Source organism: Symphalangus syndactylus, chromosome 2 (genome assembly GCF_028878055.3).
Source record: "Symphalangus syndactylus isolate Jambi chromosome 2, NHGRI_mSymSyn1-v2.1_pri, whole genome shotgun sequence".
Lineage (NCBI taxonomy): Eukaryota > Metazoa > Chordata > Mammalia > Primates > Hylobatidae > Symphalangus > Symphalangus syndactylus.
The window spans coordinates 34875703-34896995 of record NC_072424.2 but is presented as its reverse complement, the minus strand read 5'-3'; the positions used below and the strand labels follow the sequence as shown (position 1 = coordinate 34896995).

Below are 21293 nucleotides of genomic sequence, written 5' to 3'. Positions count from 1 at the left end.
GCTGAGTCCAAAGGCGGCTGCTGGCAGAACTCCTCCTTGCTGAGGGCGGGTGTGTGTGTGTCAGTCTTTGTTCTATTAAGAGGCCTTCAACCAATTGGATGAGGCTAGCCTGCATTATGGAGAGTAATCTGCTTTACTCAAAATCCACTGATTTATTTAAATATGAATCTCCCCTAGAAAACACCTTTGCGGAGACATCTAGAATAATGCTTGACCAAATATCTGGGCACTGTGGCCCAGCCAAGTTGACACATAATAAACCATCACAAAGTGGTGTACAGAAGAGTTAATGGGCACAGAGAGGCTAAGAAATCTACCCAAGGTCACAGAGGAGAGAAGGCAGACTCTCAACTCCTCCTGTCTGGCTTCAGAGCTGGCATTTTCAACCATGACACTAAGTGGCCATTATCATAAGCACACCAATGTAAATTAAATTTCTCCATCCATCCTTTTCCTGGCCTGAGAGTGGAAGGCAGAGAAACTGGGGGTTGGCTTTCCCTGGGGGAGGCAGCCTGGGTGTGGCCCTGCATTGCTTAGGAAGCAGCACAGAAGCTGAGCCTCAGGGATTGTGGTGGGGGACCTGAAAGGTTATTTGTTCCAGCTCCTGCCTTTATAGGGGGAAACTGAGGCCCAGTGTAGAGAAGGAATTTGCCCAAGGTCACATAGGGAGAAAAGTGGCAATGGAGGCAGGCCTAGGTCCCAGGCCTTCAGAAAGTGCTGCTGCTGCCAAGAACTGATACTTGTATAGTAGTTATTCGGTGCCAGGACTATTCCACGTTAACATACTTAATCCTCTATGTGTGAGGCAGATAACATTAGCATCTTTGTTTTAAAGAAAATGAGGAAATTGAGGCACAGAGAAGTTATGAAACTTGCCTAAGGTCACACAGAGCCAGAATTTGGGCCCAGGTTCAACCAGGGCACTATACCTCTGAGGCCCAGGGCAAGCTTCCTGTGGGGGCGGTGAGAGAACACAACCCCCATTTTGCCCTGCCTTCCATTCTCCCACCTGAGGCCTGCTTGGAGCGACAGTGGAGGAATGCTCTTCCCCAGGCTCACCCCGCAGTTCACTGGAGGAAAGGGCCTTCTGCACCGGTGGGTGTGCCTGCCTGAGACACCCCAGACCCAGGTGACAGGCAAATGCACACACACCTCATCCCACAGCTGGACACGTCCCAAACTGGTACACAAATACAAACGAGCACAGACTCCAACCCATAACCAGATATATCTCAACCACACACACACACCCCCAGCCTGTGCACCCAAACAAGTAAACATATCCTCACGGCTCACAACTATCATGACTCACACATGTGCACAGAACCCCACAGCCACACACGCCCCCAACACATAAACCAGGACACAACTTTCCCTGTCCCAATAGGCACGTGAGCAAGCACTTGTACACACAGAAACATACATATCATACAATTACATCTACCCCACTCTACATCCATCCACCACACAGGGGCACTCCCCTCAACCTATCCACAGGCCAAGGCACTGGGGCACAGGAGCCATTCACAGAAGCCACGTGTTACCTCCTACATCCCCAAGGGCCAGACCCCGGGATGACTGTCCAGGTACAGCCACCCTGTCAATATGGCCAATCCACGTGTCAGCACGGATCGCTGCAGCAGTCTGTCCCCGCCCCCACTTCAGCACACACACAGCCCTAACTCCTAGGGACCACTCTCCCCCAGTTAACTACAGCCCGCCCACATCCAGACGTTTGCCATTTGGGGAGCCCAGCCTCCCCCTTCCACAGAGAATCCTGCTCTACCCTCAGCCCACAGCTCCGAGGGCTGGCCCGCCTCTCTCCTCGCCTCCACCCCCTTCCAAACTCTGGGCGGGCCCTGGCACCTGTCAGGCCAATGCGGGGGGCGGGGAGGGGGTTGGGAGGGTCGGGTCGGCCCCCTCCCAAGTGCGTCTCAGCTGCCAAAACGCAGAGAGCCCCCACCTCCGCAGCAAGGACACGCTCAGAGTTGGGGGAGGGAGGAAGGTCCGTGGTGCAGGCGCTAAAAACTCAAGTCACTCAAGGACGACCCCTTTTCAGTCCCGGATCTCAATTTCACCTTCTCGCAGGAAAGCCCCGCGTCTCTATTAACCCTTCCATCACCGCTGCACCGCGAGAGGAACCGGAGAAGTCTTAGCACTGCCCAGCAGTGGCCGCCGCAGCCCGGGGGTGAAGGACCCGGCTGCCCACGGTGCGGGGGCTTAGCCCCTTCACGAGCCACCCACGCACTCCCCATGCACCCACCCCCACTCCCACTGGGGACAGCGAGGTAGCGGGAGCCCAAGCGAGTCGGTGGGAGGCGAACGAGGGTTCTAGGACCAAAGGTCTCAGGGGCCATGGACTGAGGAGGGGCAAGTGAAGCGAGTACCCCTGGCCCGGCAGGACCCGTGGGCTGGCGTGCAAGGACAACCCCCCTTCCTCGCCCCCAAGAAGTCCTCTGCAGGATCGGAGGGGCGCGTGCACGAAGCGGGAAGGAAGGCTGAAGGGAAAACGCCCGGAGGCTCCCTTACCTGATTTCCTCTTGGAACTGCCATAGTCCCTGAAAAAGAAGCAACAACAGATAGACATGGTTAGGGCCGGGCGCGAGCGCGGGGCTGCAGCTGCAGGGGCGCCCTCGGGCTGGATGCGGTCGGTCCCCGGTGCCGCTGCTCATGTGATGCCCACGGCCGGCTAGCCGCGCGCTCCGCAGTCGCACGCACTGCGCGCCGCGCCCGCCCGCCCGCCCGCGGGCCCCCTGCCAGCCCAGCCCCCGGGCGCGATTCGCCCGCCCCGCCCCGCCCCGCCCCAGCCCGCCCCGCTAACGGGGGCTCACCTTCCCTAAGCCTTGGCGGGGGAGGGCGAGGCAGGTTCTCCTCACTTCCCAAACTGGGAAACTGAGGCTCCGGGATGGCGCTCGCTGGAACCCAGGCCCTACCCGGCGCTGGGAGCCCGCTCTCCCCGCCACCGGAGCGGTTCACCGCCCAATTCTTTGCATGGCTTGCCCTAGCGATGCAAAGAATTGGGAGGTGAACCCAGCTCACTCAGCCCGTAAGTCACTACTGAAATGTCACCTCCTCAACCTGTCTTCCTCAACACCACCCGCCAGGTAATCACAGATTTGTGTGACCCTTTGATTAGAGTCTGCCCGTCCTAGACCCGAGACACTCTGGGGGCCACTGTGGCTGCTTCCTCTCACTGCATGCCCCGAGAATGGCAGAGGCCATGGATAAGGTCCTTCTCAAAGGCTACAGCTGGGGAGTCGGGATGAGGAGGGGGGAGTGGGGGGACAGAGGATACTGCAAGGTTAACTGGGAGGCCAGGAACGGTAGGAACGGAAGTTGAGCTTCTGAGGAAGTGGGTTCAAACGCTGTCAGAGAAAGTAACTGCTGTGACCTTAGGCACTGAACCCTCCCAGCCTCCGTTTACCTGCCCTGCCCTCCAGCAGAGTCCAGACTCAAAGATTCGCAGATTTCCCAAATCCTGTCCTTGCTCCTGCCTTCCTTATCTCCCCACTCCTCCCACCCCACTCCATTCACCAATCCTCAGGGGACTGGGAAAGGTGAGCTGGCTCCCTTAACCTGAGCCTCACATGCCCCTAAAGGCTGAAAGTTCCGTTCAGTGCTCAGGGAACAGCGGAGGGGCTGGCTGGGGCTCTCTCCGGAGTCCGAAGGAAATGCCTTCCATTTTCCCCAGGGGCCAAAGAAAATGCCAGTTGCTGCCCATCTTTGGTCGAAGCAAACTAGCCCGCTAGTCTGCCACTGGAAAGGCGGGGGTGGGGGGGTTGGGGGGATGTGGTAGAAGGGGGTTCTCTTGGAGGAAGAGGCAGCAGGCTCCCAGGGAAAGGAGCAGAGTCATCCCCAGGGAGGCTCCCCAAGATTCCGATCCAGGAGGTCTAGGGGTGCCCTCCAACATCGGAGTGTTTATTAATCCTCCTGGCTCCTGCACAGCCAGGAGTGCGGAGCTCCCCCTCTCCTAGGCATCGACCTTTCCCAAAACTTAGAACCCACTTAATCAGAATGCTGGGGGCAAGGTCCAGGAATCTGCATTTCTGACTCTCTTCCCTTCCTTCCCCATCTTGTTTGAGAACCCCCTTGGTATTTCATGTCTCCTTCAATCCTCTCATCCACACTAAGAGGAAGGTCCTATTATCCTAATCCATTTTATACATTAGGAAACAGAGGCTCAGCCATTGCCCAAGGTTGCCCAATCTGGGGAAGGACTGTGGTTTATAAGCCCACTGGAAGGAATAAAAACTGCAGCGTGGATGGCGTGGAGGAGAATCTGGGAAACTGTTGCCTTGGAAAGGAACTACAGAAAGGTGGGAGAGCTTCCATTTGCCCCCTCCCCTAGCTCCCACCAGTCAGTCCAGGGAAGGCCTTAACAAAGGCATTCTTGCTCCCCTCGCAGAAGGGAGACTGGGCAGAGACTGAGTCCTAGCTGTGCCCCTAAAAAGCTCAACTGTGCAGAGAATTCCAGAGAGGAGGAGGAGAGTATTAGATGGTAGCTGTGTCCTGCCCAAAAGACTTTCCACTCCCAAGGAGGAAATCAGCTTTTCAGGCCTTTTCACTGAGGGCTACTGGGGAAGGGCAGGGAGTGAGGGCACTGAGGAGCTGCCCTCTGCTGTCCCACAATTTTCTTGCTGGTCCTGGCAGGAGAAGCCCAGGACTGATGGCCCACTGACCATCCCCCTGGCTGCCAGTAGCCCAGGCAGGGGTGGCTGCCTCACAGGGATGGCTACCTTCTCCAGCTCTGAGCAGGTTCAGGCTACCCAGGCTGTTCCCATGAGACAGGGAGTTTGAGATCAGCCTAGGCAAGACAGTGAGACCCCCTATCTCTACCAAAAATAAATTAGCTAGGCATGGTAGCAAGCACTTGTACTCTCAGCCACAAGGGAGGCTGAGGTGGGAGGATTGCTTGAAGCCCAGGAGGTCAAGGCTGCAGTGGGCTGTGGTGGCGCCACTGCACTCCAGCCTGAGTGACAAGTGAGACTCTGTCTCAAAAAAAGAAAAACAAAAAAAAAAGAGTGGGAAAGAAACAAGAATCACACGCTTTGAGGGCCTCCTTTGTGCCAGGCCCTGGTTGGTGATTCTCAGCCTGCCATTCAATGGAATCACCTAGAAAGTGGTTAAAATTCAGATGCAGGACCCCACCCCAACCTACTGCGTGGTCTGCAATCCAACAAACTCCCCTGGGGATTCTGAGGCTGCTCCGGTGTTGCATAATCTCCATCAGGCCTCCAGCCACCCCTAAGAAACATTTATGCTCAGTAAGAACAATGTGCTTGTAGTGCCGAAGGAGCCTCCAGAAAATATCTCTTGGCCTGCCTGTCCTTCAGCCAGAGTTCAGGGTCCTCCCCACCGAGGACTTCTGGGTCCCTCCCTGCAGGGGGTGTGGGCTCTCCTCTTGCAGGTGAGAAGACCAAAGCTTAGAGAAGCCAGACAACTTCCTCAAGGCCATAGTGAGTGGGTGAGGACAGGAATGGGGACCAGAAAACCCAGGCCTTGCTCTGAGGCTCAAGACAAATGCCCAGTCACCACCCCTTCCTGGAGTAGTGGGTGCAGGAGGAGAAGGCAGAGCCCAGAGGGCCTGATCAGCACACGGGGTTAATGGGGTGGAGGCTGAGGTCCTGGCAGTGGGGGTCGCCAGGCTGTGACTGAATGGTGGGAACGAAGAGGAATCCTGAATCCTTCAGGGTGTCTGGCCTCCTGCCCGAGCAGGCACTGCCCTAATAGGAAACCTTCTGGAAGTTTCCGGTTGGGCATCCTTTAGCAAAGCCATTTCATATTTTTAGCTGCTAAATAGGGTGATAAGCAGTTTAGGTATCCAGTGGCTGGGACTCTCCCATCCCTCACATACGAGGGCAAGAGGCAAAGGCAGGGATCCCCCTCCACGCCATGACCACCTCCCACTGCCCTACAACCAGTCCCAGTCTGGCAGGACAGCAGGGCCCTCTGCTGGGGCTCAGTGCCCTAACAACTCAAGAACCCCTCCCCTTCCCATCAGTCCCCTTCTCCAATCCACACTCCCTCCTTGCTCCAAGTCTTGCCCTGAGCTGGTGCTGACAGCCCCCACCCTGCCAGTGACTCCACTCCTGGTAGGTCACAGTCTAGCCTGCTTCCGACTTGCTGCTGAATCACTATCGGCCAGGGAGCCACAGGAAGAAGGGGAGGGGAGGAAGGGCGGGGCTAGCATCTCCCTCTAGCGTTGCCAGAGGCTAATGTAATTGAAAAGGCCTCCCAAGCTGTGTCCTGAAACAGCGCTCATCAGACCACTCAGCCATTCATTCTCTGCAGCTGGTCCAGGGGTGACTCAGACCACAGGTACAGTGACCCACAGTCCCAGGAAAACAGGGACATGGGACTTTCAGGGCTCAAACTGGACAAACTGGGATGGTTGATCTCCTGTGGTCCATAGGTCTGGCCTGGCTGGGAAAGAGGGGTGGAGTTCCTCCACCCAGCACTCCATCCCTCCCCATCTACACAAGGACTCCTGGGGCCTCCACTCCCACCCCGCCCCATCCCCAGGTGATACGGTTCATCTCTTGGCCCCTCCCTGTAAGATGATGCAATCTGTGTCTGGATGAGGCAGGTTCTGGAGACAGAGGCCTCCAGTTCAAATCCCTGCTGCTTGCTGCAGGGGCAGGGGAGTGCCCTTGATCTACTTTCTTGGCCTCTTGAGCCTCTACTTCTCTATCTGTAGAACGAGGACAATAATAGCACCAAACCCTCAGAGTCTGGGGAAGGTGCACTGTACAGTGTGTAGAAACGGCTTCGCACAGTGGCCAGCACAGAAGCTGCTATAAATTGTCTTTGTCATTATTCTTTCATACCTGGGCCCATCTGACTCCACCTCAGTTGCTACACAGGTGGCAAAGGCCTGTTTAAACCTGGGTCCTACAGAGCCCCCTGAAACAAAAGGAGCTTCTCCTTAAGGACCTCACCACGATGCTGGCAGACAGTGCCAGGCAGGGGTGATTCCAGCCCCACTTTCAGAGTTTTGGGCTTTCACAAATGCCAGAACAACCACTGGTCTCTGTCTAGCACTGAACACCAGGAAGTGTGTTCATCCCCGACCCACAGGAATGGACACACGCCTCTGGACCCATCTATTAGGACACATTTAACCTCTCAAGGAATGGCCAACTCTCAGAGCCCCCAAACCAAGAGATGTAAAGGGCTTGCATTTTCATGCTAACGCAGACCCTAAAGGGTTTTTCTTTTTTCCTTTCACTTTATCTTGGCCAGACACACTGTGCTCCCTCCCTGGATACTCTAGTGAAGTGGCTGGTGTTGGAGACTGCACAGGAAGAGGCTGGTGGGGGCAGGAAAGGCACTGAACAATTCACATGTGTTGTCCCCCTGTTTTGACACATGGTTCCCCACACTCTGCCTTCCCCTTGAAAACTCCCAGGATTTATTCTTTGGTGTTCTGAAGTAGGCAGAGCAGGTGCTCACTCATTTCATGGATGAGGAGATTGAGGTCTGAGGCTTCAGTGGCTGGCCCAGGCTCCTGAAGCTAAATGGACAGTCCTGAGCCACAATGCTCCCAAGGGGCCACGCTGAGGTCCACTAAGGATTGGGCCACAAGGAGAGGTCACACCAGCGGCGGACAGCAGGCCCTCGCTGGGGAATGGAGATTGCCATCCTGCTGTTCAGGGTTCCCAGAGTGAGAGGGGAAGCCAGGAAGAGCCACTGAGGCATGGGAGAGAGAGGAAAGAGAGCTGGGCCTGGCCGGGCCGGCTGTGTGGAGGGGTGCTGAGTACCTGCCAGGTGGAGTTCTGCTGAATGCTGCAGGATCATACCCTCCACTGCCCACCACACCCCTCACCACTCTCCCTCCCATTGGCAAGTGCCTTGGCAGAGAAGGACACACACACAGACTTCCAGCCTGGTGTTCTCACCCTTCTGTCTGCCGGCCGACATTGGCTGCTGGGCCCAGGATGCCTGTCTGCAGGGCCTGCAGCCACTGGGAACTGCTCAAGAGGCCGGCTGGGCTGCCAGACAGCTAACTTGGGGGTGACCTTCAGAGCCCAGCAGTCACTGGGGACATGGGCACTATCTAGAATACGAGGGCTGGAGAAGATGCAACCTTGGCCAGGGGAGTGACATGGAGCCCTTGAGGTACATAATGATTTTGACTGCTGTTATCAACCTAAAAGCACTTTTTAAGCTCTCGCTGTAGGCAATCTCATTAAGGCCTGTGCAGGCAGGCAGAAGAGATATATGTGACATAAGTCCAATGAGAAAGCCAACATTCTCAGACAATCCACACTGAGAATTACAGGAGGGGTTACACTCAGTGCAGAGAAAAGAGAGGTCCTGGGGGCTACAGAACATCCCAGGTAGCTTCCTGGAGGAGGAGGCCTTAAAGGACAAGGGGGTTTGGATCCATAGAGGGATGGAGGGGGAAAGCTCTACAAGCAGGAACAAGCAGCTCCAACCAGTTGCGGACTAGGCAGTGGGGGTAGTGGGTAGACAGGGCAGGAAAGGCCAGGCTGGGCAGGGCTTTGATGTCTGGCTGTGAAATCTGTAAGTCTGCAGAATTGGGGAGTGATTTGGTTAGATCCTGGCTGGAGGAAAATTTTTGTTAAGAGGAGAGGTTGACAGCTGGGGATTGGGGGCAGGAGAGGGGCTGTCAAAGTCCAGTGCTGGATGTCCACAGACTTGGGTTCTGCACCCAGCTCTGCCCCCTCAGGGGCTGGTGACCCTGGACAAGCCACTTCAAACTAGTGCTTCTCAAATGACAGGCAGTGACCCATTAGTGAGCTCCGGAATCAATTTAGTGGTCCCAGTGAGCATTTTAAAAAGAACGGACTAGAAATGATCACCCCTGGCAAGGCTGTTTTGTGGCACCTGCATCAGATGTCTGTCTATCGAGTTGCAGTGTGAAATTTCCTACTATGGCAGGAGCCCTCAGATTCCCCAGTCCTAACGGGAGGCTACTCTGAGTGTCCTCACAGGGCTATTGTGAGAATTCGAATTATCTGTGAAACCACCATGGAGCATGTTCTTCCAGAAACCAAGTGAGGAAGGTCTGAGCGAAGGGCTTTGGGTCACTGTGGTCTGGAGAGTTGGGGTTTTTTTTTCCCACCCCTTAGCCCCTAGCTGGGTTTTTGTTCTGGCTTTTGAGAGCCTTTGCACGGAATGGTCTCCAGAGGCAGCAATCTCCAGGCAAGACAGACAGAGGGGCCTGCAGGCCATTCTCTGCCCCATTTGCTCCCTGATCTAAATCGTGGCACTGAGGGCCCTTGTGTTTAACAAGAATCCGTCCTTTCTCCGCAGGGCCTGTGTTTTCCAGGGTTCTGAGAATGGACCCCATTGTGACCATGTGGCTTGTCCAGAGGGGCCGGAATTCCTGCCCTGGGTGAAAAAGCTGAATTCCTGCAGAGAGAAGGGGTCTTGGGGCTCCCCAGGCTGGGTCCCAGAGAGGCCAGATGCTATGGCCATCATAGACCCCAGAATCCCCCAGGCATTTTGCTTGTCTCCTGAACATCCGAGAGGGTCTCTGCTGCTGCCCTGTCCACAGCAAAAGAACAAAGCACTGTCTGTCTGTCTCCTCTGACTTGTTCCACTATTCTGGGCAAAGGCCCTAAGTGTGTCTTCAGCCAAAGGACAAGCTTTACCATGTCCAGGCCTCAGAACAGGGAGTTAAAAGAGCGGGTGGGTTAGAACCCTGGTTCAGCCACCTAGTGCTTTGTGATATAAACAAGTGACTTCACCTCTCTGTACCTTCGGTTGTAAAAGGGGGTTAAAATAGTTGCTATCTTACAGAGCTGTCATGGGGATTACATGGGATAATGTGCAAACCTCTTAAATGGCATCTGGCCCATGGAAAGGACCCGTAGCCCAACAGCCTGGGTTCACAGGGGGCTAGACTAGGAGTGTGGATGGTGGCCAGAATACAGGAGGTGCTGACTGCCCACCTTCTCAGTATGGCCTGTGTGAGACCCTGGCTCTGTCACTCAGGGCACTGATGCAGGACCATGACGACAGACAGGCCTGGGTTCCCATCATGTGCATTCCAAGGAGTCCCACCTAGATGGTGACACTGAGGAGCAGTCCATGGGAGTGGGAGGAGGCAGGGTTAGGGGAAGTGGGGAGGATGGCAGAAACACACAGCTGATGTCCTAGAGGGCGAAATGGAGCAGGGGATTGCCAGTTCAGCCCACTGCCATGGAGTGCGGGGAGCTCCTCCTCAGGCCACCTGAGATCCTGCTCCCTGTGTACATGCTAGACTGCTCTTGGCTATGGGGGTTCCCTGGACTTCCAGGGGCTACCTGCCAGACCTAGGGAAGCATGGGAGGGGGAGTGACAAAATGGGGTGATGGGGTTCAACAATGAAGTCCCTGAGGAGAAGGTCAAGGAGGATATCCTATATTTAAAGACCTTCCCTGCCTCTCTCCAAGTCCATCCATCATCCATCCATCCAACATCCATCCATCCATCCATCCATCATCCATTTACCATCTATCCATCTATCCATCCACCATCCAGCCATCCATCATCCATCCATCATCCATCCACTATCCATCCATCCATCCATCCATCCATCCATCCATCCATCCATCCATCATCCATTTACCATCTATCCATCTATCATCCAGCCATCCATCCATCATCCATCCATTCATCCATCATCCATCCATCCATCATCCATTTACCATCTATCCGTCTACCATCCAGCCATCCATCCATCATCCATCCATCATCCATCCATCCATCCATCATCCGTCCAACCATCCATCATCCATCCATCCACTATCCACCCATCATCCATCCATTCATCCATCCATCCACCCATCCACCATCCATCCATCCATCATCCATTTACCATCTATCCATCTATCATCCATCCATCCACCATCCATCCATCATCCACCCACCATCCATCTGTCTATCATCCAGCCATCCATCATCCATCCTCCATCCATCCATCCATCCATCATTCATCCAGCCATCCATCCGTCCATCATCTATCTACCATCTATCCATCCACCATCCATTTACTGTCTATCCATCTATCATCCATCCATCCATCCACCATCCAGCCATCTATCATCCATCCACCATCCAGCCATCTATCATCCATCCACCATCCATCCATCTATCATCCAGCCATCCATCATCTAACCACCATCCATCCATCATCCAGCCATCCATCACCTATCTACCATCCATCCATCATCCATCCACCATCCATCCATCCATCTATCCATCTGCCATCATCCATCCATCCATCCATCCATCATCCATCCACCTATCATCCAGCCATCCATCCACCATTCATCCATCATCCATCCATCATTCATCTACCATCCACCCATCATCCATTCACCATCCATCCACCATCCATCCATCCATCATTCATCCACCATCCATCCACATCTTGACTGAAGGGCTGTTGTAGACCCAGTCTTGTGTATGAAGTAAGAGAGTGGCAGAAGACACACTGTCCTGCCCTCTTTTTTATTTTTTTGTCCATCTAGCTGGAAAGAGATGGCAAACACCCACGAAAAGACAACATACAAGTTCCCTTGTGATCAGGTGCCCCAAAGCTTGATCAAAGGAAACATTGTATAGAAATTTCCAGGACAGGGAGATCAGAGTGGTCTGGGGTGGTGAGGGAGGGCTATGTGGAAGACAGGGCACTAGAGCTAGCCCTAGAAAGATGAAGACTATTTAAAAAGAGCAGAAGCAGGAAGGAGATTTGGAGTGGAAGGGATGGTGTGAGCAACGGTGCAGGGGCAGGAACAGATGTAAGCCTGTGTGTGTGTGTGTGTGTGTGTGTGTGTGTGCATGCTGGGTGTGGAGGGCAAGAAGGCTGTATGTCTTGGGGGAGCAGGACAGGCAGCTGGGGCTGGACTGAGCCCCAAAGGAGGTGGCTCAGATTTTAGAAGGAAGTTGCTGAGAACAACCCTGCGGCAGTATTCCTAAAGAGAGATTTTCCCTGAAGGCAGTGGCACCAGCTCTGTGCCTGAGGATCACATTTCTAATTCCTTCTGGTTTTCCCTGTTCAGGCAGTGGGGTGAGGACTTGTTTCAGGGGAGCCAGAGAACTGCTTTGCCCCTCAAGCTACACCGGCCCTATCTGCAGACGTGTGCCTTGTCTCTGTGTCGCACGCGCGCGCGCGTGTTTGTGTGTGTGTGTGTGTGTGTGTGAGACATACGGGCGGATACCAGGGCCCCACTGCAGAGCACCGACCTCTTGGGTCGATCCTTGGCTGACAGCCCCTCACTCCCCAGCCCTGGCCTAGTTTCGACCTAAGACTGGGAGCTTGGGTCAAGGAGCTCCCTATTTTCCATGGAGGCCAAGGAGCCCACCCAAGGCCAGGCTGTGCTTGTTTCTGCCTTGGCCTCTGTGGGAAAGAGGACTCGGAGGGCCCCACACTCCTCCCACACACCTAGCCCACCTGTATGGCCCTGGGAGGCCCGGGTGATCACCTCTTACAGTGAAGGAACCGGAACCTCCCAGACTTTCCTGGACACCATGTGACAAACCCACAAGCACCAAGCACCCAGATGTGCCCAGCCCAACAGAGGCAGCTGGGTTAGCCCCATTTTACAGACACACCTAAGTCAGCTTAAGTCACTTGCCTGGTGTCACACAGCTTGCAATGGGAGGCAAGGCTGCAGACTTGGTTGTCTGTGCTGCGACCACCACAGGCCCCCTCCTGCCCTGTCTAGTGTTTCACAACTTTCAAGGCATAAGGAGGGGGCACCTCCTCCAGAAAGCCCACTCTGATTTTGACCCCCCAGTGGCACTGAATGTTCCAATTCTGTCCCCAACAGTGATGCCCTCAAATGAGCTATCCAGTAGAATTCTCCGGGGTAATGGAAATAGTCTCTATGTGTCCTGTCCAGTATGGTACCACTAGCCACAGTGGCGCTGAGCACTCAAACACTGAATTGTGGCCAGTATGACTCAAACACTGAATTTTTCATTTTGTTTAATTAAGACTTAGATTTAAAGAGCCACCGTGGCTACTGGCTACTTTATTGGACAGTACAGTCCAGACTCTGACATGGTATGGCCAGAAGGTTTGCTTGGCTCCCATGGTGCATGCGTGCGTGTGTGTGTGTGTGTGTGTGTGTAGCTGCCTAGGTTCAAATCCCAACTCTGCCAGACAGATTATTTAGGGTCTCTGTCTTCATTTATAAAGTGCAGAGACTGAAAGGATCCACCTAATTGGATTGCTGGGGGATAAACAAGTTAATACAGATAAAGTCCCCTCAGTAACAGGGAGCACATGCACAGATCCTCCACCTGCTCCAGCTCCACCTGCCAGTCACAGGGCCCTGCCGCCAGCACTGGTTCACCCTCGAGAGGGGAGAGGGAGGGACTCTGGAAGAGCTGTGACTTGCAGGGGAAATGACAGAACCACCTGGGACAGAATGGGCTTGGCCAAAGGAGGGCACTGAGAGAAGGAGCCAGGAAGGTGGGGGCGGTGGCTGCTGGAGGAGGAGCAGCGTGGGAAGAAGCAGGGACTCGGGCCTGGCTGGCCTCAATGGGTGGGGCCAAGGCTTGGGGTGTCTGTTACAGAGATGAAGAAACCCAGGCTCTGCAGGGTAAAGCCACTTTGCTGAGACCACCCTGGTGGCTGGTGGCTGGTGGCTGGCAGCACTGGGGGTGGCAGAGCTGGGGACTTCCAGGCCCATCTGAATGACTGTTATCACTTTCACATTCCCCCAGAATCCCTTGCTGCTGCCAGGCTGATGGGTCTCCCCAGAGGCGACAGGAGTGACAACCAAGCCTGGATCCAAGAGGCTGACTTAATGAGCCTGTTCCACAGAGGGCAGTGGCTGCCATGCTCCTCACAGCAGGCACTCAAAACGCAGGACAAAGGGGCTCCTGGCCAAGGGCCTGTGTGCCCAGGGATGGGTGGCTCCTGGGCTAGCCTGGGTGCAGGGTGGCCTGGGGGCTTCCCCAGGGTCTGCCAGAGCATACATGTAAAGGACAGGGTCTAGGGAGGAGTCCTGTAAGATGCCAAACCGGGCCCAGCCCAGCCTGTGAAGCCCAAGACACGGGTTCCAGGCCTGGCTGTCTGAGCAGGCAGCATGACCTGGGTGGTGGCAGCCCTCTCTGTGCCTTAGTTTCCTGATTGGGCTTCTGCAAAGAGGCCTCCAGCTCCAGGCTCACAGGACAGGCCTGTGTCCTGCTTGCAGCAGGGGGGCCATCCAGGAACCCTAGGTAATACCTAGGTAATACCTCCATGCCCCCAGCCTCCTCCAGCTGCCTTCCTGTCAACCCCGAACACTCCTGGGCCAGCTCAGCTGCAACTACAGTGAGGGCCCTGCCTACTCACCAGCCTGCCCATTACATGTCCCAGCAGGCCAGCCCTGGGCCGCCACCTCCATCCTCCACCAAGCAACCTTTCCTGAGCTTCTATACCAAGGTGAAGCCCCCCGAGGTCCCAGAGCAGGCTTGTGCCCATGGACCCCAAAGTATGGTGGCAAACAGGGAGAGGGAAGGGTGGGCGTGGGCCAGGCCTTGGTGGGAGTCACCAGTGAGCAGCTCTCCCCACCCTGAGTGAGCTCGTCTTTCCCAAAAGTGGGAGTGGTAGTGCTGCTATTATTATTGTTAATACTATTATTGACAAGAGCACTACATTTGTCAAGCATTCACATTATGCCAGGTGCCAAACTAAACCCTTGACATGCATCAGCTCATTTTATCCTCACTACATGCCTGTGTGGCAGAGTCCCTTACTATCCCCATTTTACAGATGAGAAATGGAGGATCAGAGAGAGCATGTGACTTGCCCAAAGTAACACAGCTTGTGAGGGACAGAGATGGGATTGGAGGCCAACCTGGCTCAGTCTAGTGCTCAAATCCTAACCACCACACTGTTCATTTACCACCTTGTGGCTAAGAAGGACACATAAAATCCAGACAGAAAAGCTAAATGAAGGGTAGGTGGTGAAGAGAAAGGTAAAACGAAGGCAAAGACTCAGGGTCAGAAATACCCAAACGATCAGCCTGGCCAACATGGTGAAACCCTGTCTACTAAAAATACGAAAATTAGCTGGGTGTGGTGGTGTGCACCTGTAATCCCAGCTACTCAGGAGGCTGAGGCAGAAGAATCGCTTGAACCTGGGAGGTGGAGGTTGCCGTGAGCCAAGATCGTGCCACTGCATTCCAGCCTGGGTGACAGAGCAAGACTCTGTCTCAAAAAAAAAAAAAAAAAAAGAAATATCCAATTGACACCACTGAGTTCTAGACTCTTCCTTAGGGAGGTCACAACTTCAGGGCTGGCACGAGAATGTCCGACAGGAAGAAACCTGGCTGGTGACCCGCACAGTGGGTCACAGTGTCACAGCATCCATGACCACATGCTCAAGAGATGCACTGTGGTTTCCGATGGTGATGGAGCATCCCCTCTAGAGCGCCTGCAGCTGTCAAGCTTCCTGGGCTGCCTCCTGGTGGTTCTGCCGCTGGTGTGGCTGCTCAGTGGGTCAGTGGCTGGACTGCAGCCTGAGGATGGCCTGGCTTCACCAGGGCTGGTTTTACAGCCTCCTCTCAGCAGAGGGTTTTTAAGTTCTGGGGGCAGTGATGCCGGACCAGTGCTGTCCTGGGCCCCAGCTCCCAGCCTAATGCAGTTTCTGGCACCCCCCGGAACCTTGTTCTAGCACAGCACTCGGTTATTTTCCTGTGTAGCTCCCACCATTCCCTTTATATTTTTGTCATTGCCTTGTTTGTTGTCTATTTCTTCCCCTCAACAGGAGGCTCCCTGAGAGCAGAAACTGTGTGTGTCTCGCCAGGCCCAGCACAGGGCTGGTTATAATCATGTTTCCTGAATAAATGCACAAATTCCCTGACAACCAGTAACCAAGATCAGGGCTGCCGGACGGTCTCAAGAGGCTGGTCAGACGCTGCTAACACCATCCTGAGCATCCTCCACCTCAATCCCTGCCTGGCAGGATAGGCAGACCCTGCATCTCTGCTGTCCCCTCCTTTCCCCCTGAGCAGAGCTCAGTGGAAGTGCCACTTCCTCCAGGAGGTCATCCCTGACTGTCATAGATGGGTCAGCAAGTGCAGATGGTACATTTCCTGCCTATTTATGAGGACGGACTTGGCAGCAGCCTGCGGCCTCCTGTGCTCCATCCTCTGTGATATCACCTTGGGTTGTCATGGAAACCACCCTAGCATCACAGTGGAGCCCGCATGCTCTTGCTAATGTCCTGCACTATCGCCTCACGTGTGTTTCTCTCCTCCAGCAGTTGGACTACAGTGTCTATGGCCTCCTTCACCCCGCTCACTGACAGGGCTAAAGTCTGAGAACAGAGTCTCATACTTAGGAAGTGATACTCCCTGGGTGCTTACTATGTGCTAGCCATGGCACTGTATATTTCAATTTTTTTTTTTTTTGAGATGGAGTCTAGTTCTGTTGCCCAGGCTGGAGTGCAGAGGTGCGATCTTGGCTCATTGCAACCTCCGCCTCCAGGTTCAAGTGATTCTCCTGTCTCAGCCTCAGAGTAGTTGGGATTACAGATGCCCGCCAACCACGCCCAGCTAATTTTTGTATTTTTAGTAGAGACAGGGGTTTCACTGTGTTGGGCAGGCTGGTCTCGAACTCCTAACCTCGTGATCCGCCTGCCTCAGCCTCCCAAGGTGCTGGGATTACGGGTGTGAGCCACTGCACCAGGCTATATTTCAATTTTTTTAAATTAAAAAACATTTTTTTAGAGGCAGGGTCTTGCTATGTTCCCTAGGCTCACCTTGAACTCCTGGCCTCAAGCAATTCTCCTGCCTCAGCCTCCCAAAGTGCTGGAATTACAGGCGTGAACCACCCGGCCCAGCTGCTCACTGTACTTCATGTACATTATTTCAGTTAATCCTCGTAGCCACCCACCAAGAAGAAGATGCTATCATTACTCCCATGTCCCAGAAGAGGAAGCTGAGGCATAGTCAGTTAAGTCACTAGCCCAGTGGCAGAGCTGGGATTTGACTCCAGTGCCAGCTGACTCCTAACCATCGTGAGCTTTTGTGTGTGTCTCTCTCTACCTTCCTACCCTCCTGCCCTCCTCTGCTGGGAAATCTCCAAGCCTGCACTCAAGGTCACCCTGGACCAGGCTCTCTCCCTCTCCTTTTGCCTCCAAACTCTCCCTCAGCACCCAAGTCCACTTGGAGGCCAGCTCCCCGGCAGCCTTCCCTGCACACCCACAGCCCCCACAGTCTCTCTCCCTTTCCAGTGTCCTCCTGCGCTCCTGGCTTGAGCACCTGCGTGGGACCTGCCTGGCCTCCTCAAGCTCAATGACTGTCTCTGGTACCCTGATCTGGCTCTTCTGGGACGAGGGACACATGAGCCTGGCCTTGTCCACGCAGGCCTTCCTGATAACCTTTGCCGGCGCCGACCTCAGGCCTTGAGTGAATCACAGTCCCGTCTCCACACTCTTGTTACAGAAACTCAGCTAGTGACAAAGGGCCTCAGCTTGGGCCCCCAAGCTGGGGTGGGGGGTGGTAGGGATTTCCTGACCTTCCCTGCGGCTGCCAGGCTCTTTCCTCTGGTTCCTGCAGCACCGACCAGTGGCTCCCTCAGTGACACGTTGGAGCCCAGACCTCCCCAGGAGAAGGGCACCAGGAAACCCCAGGCAGTCACCCTAAGCACAGTAGGAAACACAGGCTTTTTGGAAAGCTCCCTCCGGCTATGTATGGGGATGGCCTGGAGGGAGGGGAAAGGGGTGCATGAATGCCCCAACACCCCTGCCCCCAGGGAACGGCCTGCAGCCAGGTGCCAGTCTCTGCGAGATGAACCTCGTTGACACCGCGCTCGGCAGCCTTGTCTTCCCTGCCCTGTGTCACCTTACTGATGCCTTCTAGTGTCACCTCCAAACTGCTTAAGCCGCAATCCTCAGCCTCAGATCTGCTTCTGGGAAATTCCAAACCAAGATGCCTGAATTTCCTTGCATTATTTCCTGTCTTGGGAAGCACAAAGTGTCCCCTGCTTGTGCCTATTAAGATCCTCGTGGCTGCCAGGACCTAGCACAGTGCCCAGCACATGAGGAGGCCAGCATGGGGATAATGCATGTCCCCCATCCACTGGCTCCCGAGGCAGCACTGCAGTTCTCCAGGGGTCTCAGACCAGGTGACAGGCTCATGGGTGCCCTCTCCTGCTTGGGGTGGGGGCCAGGAAGAGGTGCCCCCGGCAATTAATCTTCAATTCCCTGGCTTGCAGGCACAGCCTGGTCTGATCTGCAGCCTGCCTCTGCCAAATTAAATCAGACCTGGCCACAGCCAAGCTCCTGCCTCTGAGCCATTCAGAGGAGCCAGTCTCTTCTCCCTGTCCATCAGCCAGGCTCCTACTGGAATCTTCTCAAGGGCTCAACTCAGGCCTCCAGGCACCCTCCCATGCACCACACCAGGGATGCTCCAAGCCTGGGGTTGCTCTTGAAATAGGCTGGGAAAGTTCTGAGAGCCAGAAAGACCACTGGACTTCGAGCCAAAAAACCTGGTGCTAATCCAGTTTCTCTGACCTCAGGCAACCATTTCGCTTCTCTGGACTGCACAACCTGCAAAGGCTGGGCTGGATGATGTCTGGGGAACTGAGCTCCAAAGGCTGGGACTAGGGGCAAACCCTCCCACCTTGCCTCTCACTGGGACACAGCAAGGATGGAAGGAGAGGCTGCTCCAATGACTCCAGAAACTGCAAACCCACGTAGCTGCAAGATGAGTCGTGTTTTGTGGGTGCTAACGAGCCAGCCTCTGGCACAGCCCCTTCGGCAACAACAATAGTAACAACTGGTACCATTCATTAAGACTGCGTGCTGGGCAGCATGCTAAGCCCTTGCCAAGCTTCATTGAGGGGTAGGATAGATAAGAGGTTCTAGCCCATATTTGCCAGTTATTGGCGTTGCAAGTCACATGACCTCTCTATGCTTCAGTGGCTTAATCTGCAAACTAGGGGGAAATAACTATTCCCACTTCATAGGATGGATGCAAAAATTAGAGAATTAAAACATGTAGGCTGTCCAGGGGAGGTGGCTCATGCCTATAATCCCAGCACTTTGGGAAGCCAAGGTGGGTGGATCACCTGAGGTCAGGAGTTCGAGACCAGCATGGCCAACATGGCAAAACCTTGTCTTTAGTAAAAATATGGGGGTGGGGGTGGACACCTGTAATCCCAGCTACTTGGGAGGCTGAGGCAGGAGAGTCACTTGAACCCGGGAGGTGGAGGTTGCAGTGAGCTGAGATCATGCCACTGCACTCCAGCCTAGGTAAGAGACCAAGACTCCATCTCAGAAAAAAAAAAAAAAAAAAAAAAGTCCTCTGGGCACAGTAGCTCACACCTGTAATCCCAGCACTTTGGGAGGCCAAGGTGGGTGGATCACCTGAGCTCAGGAGTTTGAGACCAGCCTGGGCAACATAGCAAAACCCTGCCTTTGCCAAAAATACAAAAAATTAGCTGGGCATGGTGGCGTACACCTGTAGTTGGGAGGCTGAGGCAGGAGAATCGCTTGAGCCTGGGAGGCGAAGGTTGCAGTGAGTCGAGATTGCACCATTGCACTCCAACCTGGGTGACGGAGTGAGACCTCATCTCAAAAAAAAAAAAAAATTTAAAAAAATGTAAATCGCTTAGAAGAATGTCATCACATGGTGAGATACAGTAATTGAGCTCTTATTAGCTTTCTAGACCTCATAGTAACCCTATGCTGCCACTTCTATGGTCCCTATTTTACTCCTGGGGGAACATAAGGCCCACAGAGAGTCATCCTTTCCATTTATTGCATTTACTGTGTCCATCCTTCAGCTAGCACGAGGGATACGGTAGATGCCTGGCGGTAATGTCCCGGCCCTCAGGGTGTGTGCAGCCTCTCAGGGAAGCCGGATGTTAAGGATTTAATTACTTCTGTGGTATATGCCACAAGTGAGACGTGCCAGTATTGGGATGAGAGGTGGGGATGGCAGGCCCAGGTGTGGTGAGTAAGTGGGGAGTTTAGGTGGGGTTAAAAGATTGCCTGGGAGGCCGAGGCAGGAGGATGGCTTGAGCCCAGGAGTTCAAGACCAGCCTCAACAACATAGCAAGACCCCATGTCTACAAAAAATTAAAAAAATAGTGGGGCACGGTGGCATGTGCCAGTAGTCCTAGCTACTCGCGAGGCTGAGGCAGGAGGATTGCTTGAGCCCAGCAGTTTGAAGCTACAGTGAGCTGTGATGGTGCTACTGCACTCCAGGACTGGGAGAGAGACAGAGACCTTGTCTCTAAAAATAATAATAAAAAAAGGTTGCCCCACCTGGCACATAGCTGGTGGGGGGCAAAGCCAAGATCTGAAGATACACCTGTGAGTCCAAGGCCACCTCCCTTAACAACTCTGCCACCTTCCTTCCCAGGAGCATCCCAAGAGGGAAAAATGATTATAAAAAGCCAAGCTGATAATCAGCTCCTCATGCACTTTCTGCTAAACAGCTGAGCTGCCAGAAGACCTGGAATTTCCCTGGGTAGAAAGCTGGGCATCATTGTGGTGCAGCCTCTTGGCCTGTTGCCTGCACCTACTGGCCTTCTAAGAAGTTTGAGGGGAAGTAAGCATTGCATTTGAGGTGGTCTTCCCACTGACCTGGGGCACCTAACTACCTGGGGTTGGGGAGAAGTTCAACGTGAACACCCAGCTGGACCACTGGAATCAATAGGCAGGGAACGTGCCCACCGAGATGAACACCCTCCCCCTTCACCCTGGGCGCCAACTCAGTGGTTAGTCCATCTCAGAGCTGCACCAGGAGGGCCCAACAGGCCTCATCCCCAGGCTACTGAGCAATCTGTGCAAGGGCAGCGCAGCAGCTGGAACTACCAGAGGGCCCAGAAATCACAGCAGCAGCAAGTGGGGCAGAGACTCAGTCCCTGGGAACAGGCATGCCCTCCTCTCACACAGGAGCAGAGGGAAGGGATACCAGCAGGTCTCCAAAACCTGGAGTTTGGAAAGGATATAAAATGTCCCTCTGGTGGCCGGGCATGGTGGCTCACACCTCTAATCCTGGCACATTGGGAAGCCGAGGCGGGAGGATCGCTTGAAGCCAAGAATTTGCGACAAGCAGGGGCAACAGAGCCAGACCCCATCTCTACAAAAAATAAAAATAAAAAAATTATCCTGCCATGGTGGTGTGTGCCTGCAGTCCCAGCTACTTGGGGGCTGAGGTGGCCTGGGACGTCAAGGCTGCAGTGAGCCGCGACTGTGCCACTAGCCTCCAGCCTGGGCAATGGAGAGAAACCCTGTCTCAAAATTAAAAAAAAAAAAAAAGGGAAGAAAATAACCCCAAAACCTCCCTCTGGGGATCTTTTAAGGGAGATGGAACTGTTCTAAAATTGG

General features: G+C 54.3%; 1 protein-coding gene across 4 annotated transcripts in view; it reads right to left on the bottom strand.

The window, feature by feature from the left end:
- The window catches only part of SH3PXD2A (SH3 and PX domains 2A), a 258622-nt gene that overhangs the window by 93995 nt on the left and 143334 nt on the right, over positions 1–21293 (bottom strand). For 3 of the 4 annotated variants that reach the window (XM_055250078.2, XM_055250094.2, XM_055250086.2), the window contains exon 6: positions 2530–2558. In XM_055250078.2, coding sequence (XP_055106053.2) covers positions 2530–2558 — 29 coding nt within the window. Of the gene's footprint in view, positions 1–2529; positions 2683–21293 lie in introns of those variants that run through there. The other variant, XM_055250112.2, reaches the window with a different exon arrangement.